The sequence below is a fragment of the Octopus bimaculoides genome, chromosome 28 (assembly GCF_001194135.2).
Source record: "Octopus bimaculoides isolate UCB-OBI-ISO-001 chromosome 28, ASM119413v2, whole genome shotgun sequence".
Lineage (NCBI taxonomy): Eukaryota > Metazoa > Mollusca > Cephalopoda > Octopoda > Octopodidae > Octopus > Octopus bimaculoides.
Window position 1 is genome coordinate 7,525,809 of NC_069008.1, and position 3,336 is coordinate 7,529,144.

Below are 3,336 nucleotides of genomic sequence, written 5' to 3' on the forward strand. Positions count from 1 at the left end.
CTTCCTGTTTCTGTTGTGCCTGTAATTCAAAAGGGTCAGCCTTGTCACACTGAATATCCTTGAGAACTACGTTAAGGGTACACGTGTCTGTGGAGTGCTCAGCCACTTGCATGTTAATTTCACGAGCAGGTTGTTCCGTTGATCGGATCAACTGGAACCCTCGACATCGTAAATGACGAGTGCCAACAACAAACAAACAAACAAACAAGCATAAATATATCAAGAAGACAGCCTCCCCTGTAGATCAAGAATATTTTATGTTTGACATTTAGATTTAGTCAAGTTTCATTAATTTCATATCATGTTCCATTTTTCCATGATCCTCTTTCATCTCACAGAGAAATTTTAATTATTTTTGTATTTCTGATCTTTTTGATGTCTGTGGATGGATATTGATATGTTTGAGGCTGTTTTTGAATATAATTCTGGAGAATTGAAGAGGCAAATTTACCTCATCTTGTCTTACTCATTTTGACCCATCTGAGTTTGTCCAAACAGAACATAAATAATTTTCTGAAATAGTATTCTGAATATGTTAGTGTTTATAATGCATTTAGAGAAGGTCATTTGCTTAGTTGACATAGTTTTTGTAAGGTTGTGAACAATGATAAAAAATATATTTCTTCTCAAAGTCAAAAATGTGGTAAAAACTCTTATTTTGCCCTACCCACCACAATAAAAGATTTATAATATAAAGTATTTCTTTAGGATAAAAGCATTATTATTGTTTCATGAATTGTTTAAGGGTTGCAGAGGGGGCAATTTAATTAGAAATTTTTGCATTTTCAAATGCAATGAAGAACCATTCAAACTTATCTTATGAAAGAACTACATTCAAATATTTAATATTTTGGTATGTAATAATATATGCAAAGGGCTTTTAATTAATCTCACCAGTGTCATTTGAATGGGGGAATTGTTAACAACACTGCCTACTTTCCGTGTTCATAATTATGTTATTTGTAGTAATTATTTCATGTGAAGATAAACTTTAATATTTGTGGACAACATGAAGTGACCCACATGTCTGAGGGGCATTGTTCCATTAAGTTCATGAGTAAATATTTCATTTCATCACAAAATTTGTTACCTCATTAATTGATTGTTCCTTGTTTTACAGGTCAGGGGAAATGTGTTTTAATTGCACACAGATATGAATGAATAGTTTTTCTAGCACTACTTGATATTTCATTTCAAACACTCTACTGGTAAGTAGAAAATATATCTACATTGCACATGTTCCGCAGATGTAAACAAAGTTTCATGATATCTTGAACAAGAGACTGAACCCTAATACATTATACTCAGAATTTCAAAAGAATTAATATGGAGAACATTAATCACCTAAATACTTCCAATGCAGCTGTTTTGAACGATATAACTACAGTTACAAAGACAGACAATGGTGAGGAACCTGTAGACAAAAATATTCCTGAATATCACTGTGAGATTTGTATACAGACATTCTCTTCGAAATATGAACTCTCTAAACATGAAGGATTACACAAAGTTACATCATATCATTGTGAAGTTTGTGGAAAATATTTTCTCTCCAGCACTAATTTAAAAAATCACAAAAGAATTCACACAGGAGAGAAACCTTTCCACTGTGAAACGTGTGGCAAATCTTTCTCTGGTAGTTACAGTCTTGTAGTTCATGTACGCAGTCATACTGGAGAGAAACCATATTACTGTGAAATATGTGGAAAATATTTTGTCTCAAATAGCATATTAACAAATCATAAAAAAGTACACACTGGAGAAAAGCCCTTTCGTTGTGAAATATGTGGGAAAGATTTTCTCAAAAACTGTAATTTAATAAGACACAAAAGGATGCATACTGGAGATAGACCTTATCAGTGTGAATTGTGTGAGAAATCATTCTTTGATAAGGCTAACCTTAGAATTCATATACGTGGTCACATTGGAGATAAACCATATCGTTGTGAAATTTGTGGAAAATGTTTTTTCCACAACAGTGATTTAATAATACATCAAAGAATACATACTGGAGAAAAACCGTTCCACTGTGAAATCTGTGGAAGATCATTCACTCAGAATTCTGGTTTTGTTACCCACCAAAGAATACATAGTGGAGAAAAACCATTTCATTGTGAAATATGTGGAAAATCTTTTATCTCAAGCAGCAGGTTAACAAGTCACAAAAAAGTCCACACTGGAGAAAAACCTTATGACTGTGAAATTTGTGGAAAATCATTCTCTGCTAAGTTTAGTCTTGTTATTCATGTTCGCAGTCACACTGGAGAAAAACCATTTCATTGTGAATTGTGTGGAAAATCTTATGTCCATAATGGTGACTTCACAAAGCACAAAAAAACACACACTGGAGAAAGACCATTCCACTGTGAAATATGCAGAAAATCTTTTGCTTCTAACAGTGAATTAACAAAGCATAAAAGAATCCACACTGGCGAAAGACCTTATCACTGTGAAATATGAATGAAGTCTTTTGTGTCAGGCAGTGGCTTGACAAAGCCTAAAGGAATATACGCTGAGACAAAAACTGTCTTGCTGAGAAATATCTGGGAAATCATATCTTAACTGTTTAGTATTTAAACCAGCCGTGTCAGGCATTAATATTTTATCTGTTTTATGTACAGATTGGCCAGATCAGGCCTCACACACCTACCTTACAATGTAATTTGAAAAATGAACAGTCACGTCATTAAAATTTCCAAGTAACATGATAATGCATGGCTGTATGGTAAGTAGCTTGCTTCAACCATATGGCTCCAGGTTCAGTCCCACTGCGTGGCACCTTTGGCAAGTGTCTTCTTCTATAGCCTCGGGCCGACCAAAGCCTTGTGAGAGGAAACTGAAAGAAGCCCGTCGTGTATATATATATATGTGTGTGTGTGTGTGTATTTGTGTGTCTATGTTTGTCTCCCCAACATCGCTTGGCAACCGATGCTGGTGTGTTTACGTCCCTGTAACTTAGCGGTTCGGCAAGGGAGACCGATAGAATAAGTACTAAGCTTACAAAGAATGAGTCCTGGGGTTGATTTGCTTGACTAAAGGCGGTGCTCCAGCATGGCCACAGTCAAATGACTGAAACAAATAAAATAATAAAATAAACATTACATTTGACAGAGTGATTTGAATGCTAAGGGGTTAGTAAACTAAAGTGTTACCTGTCTTACAATGGACACTTTTGTCATCATAGGTAATATGAAGAAGTAGAGCATATATACAATAATTATAATTTAATTTCTGTCAGATATATTGGTGCTTATGCAGAATGATGAAATGAATATCAATTTTCAAAAGAAATATATTTAATTAAAATATGCGTGTATTCATGTGTGTGTGTGTATA

The 3,336-nt window shown here is 34.3% G+C and overlaps 1 protein-coding gene across 1 annotated transcript; it reads left to right on the forward strand.

Moving 5' to 3' along the window:
• The first annotated feature begins 57 nt into the window (after window positions 1–57).
• On the forward strand, window positions 58–3,312 carry LOC128251153 (zinc finger protein 239-like). The gene has a single exon (XM_052977639.1). The coding sequence runs from the start codon at window positions 1,327–1,329 to the stop codon at window positions 2,458–2,460; it is 1,134 nt and encodes a 377-aa protein (XP_052833599.1). The 5' UTR covers window positions 58–1,326; the 3' UTR covers window positions 2,461–3,312.
• Window positions 3,313–3,336: the final 24 nt, after the last annotated feature.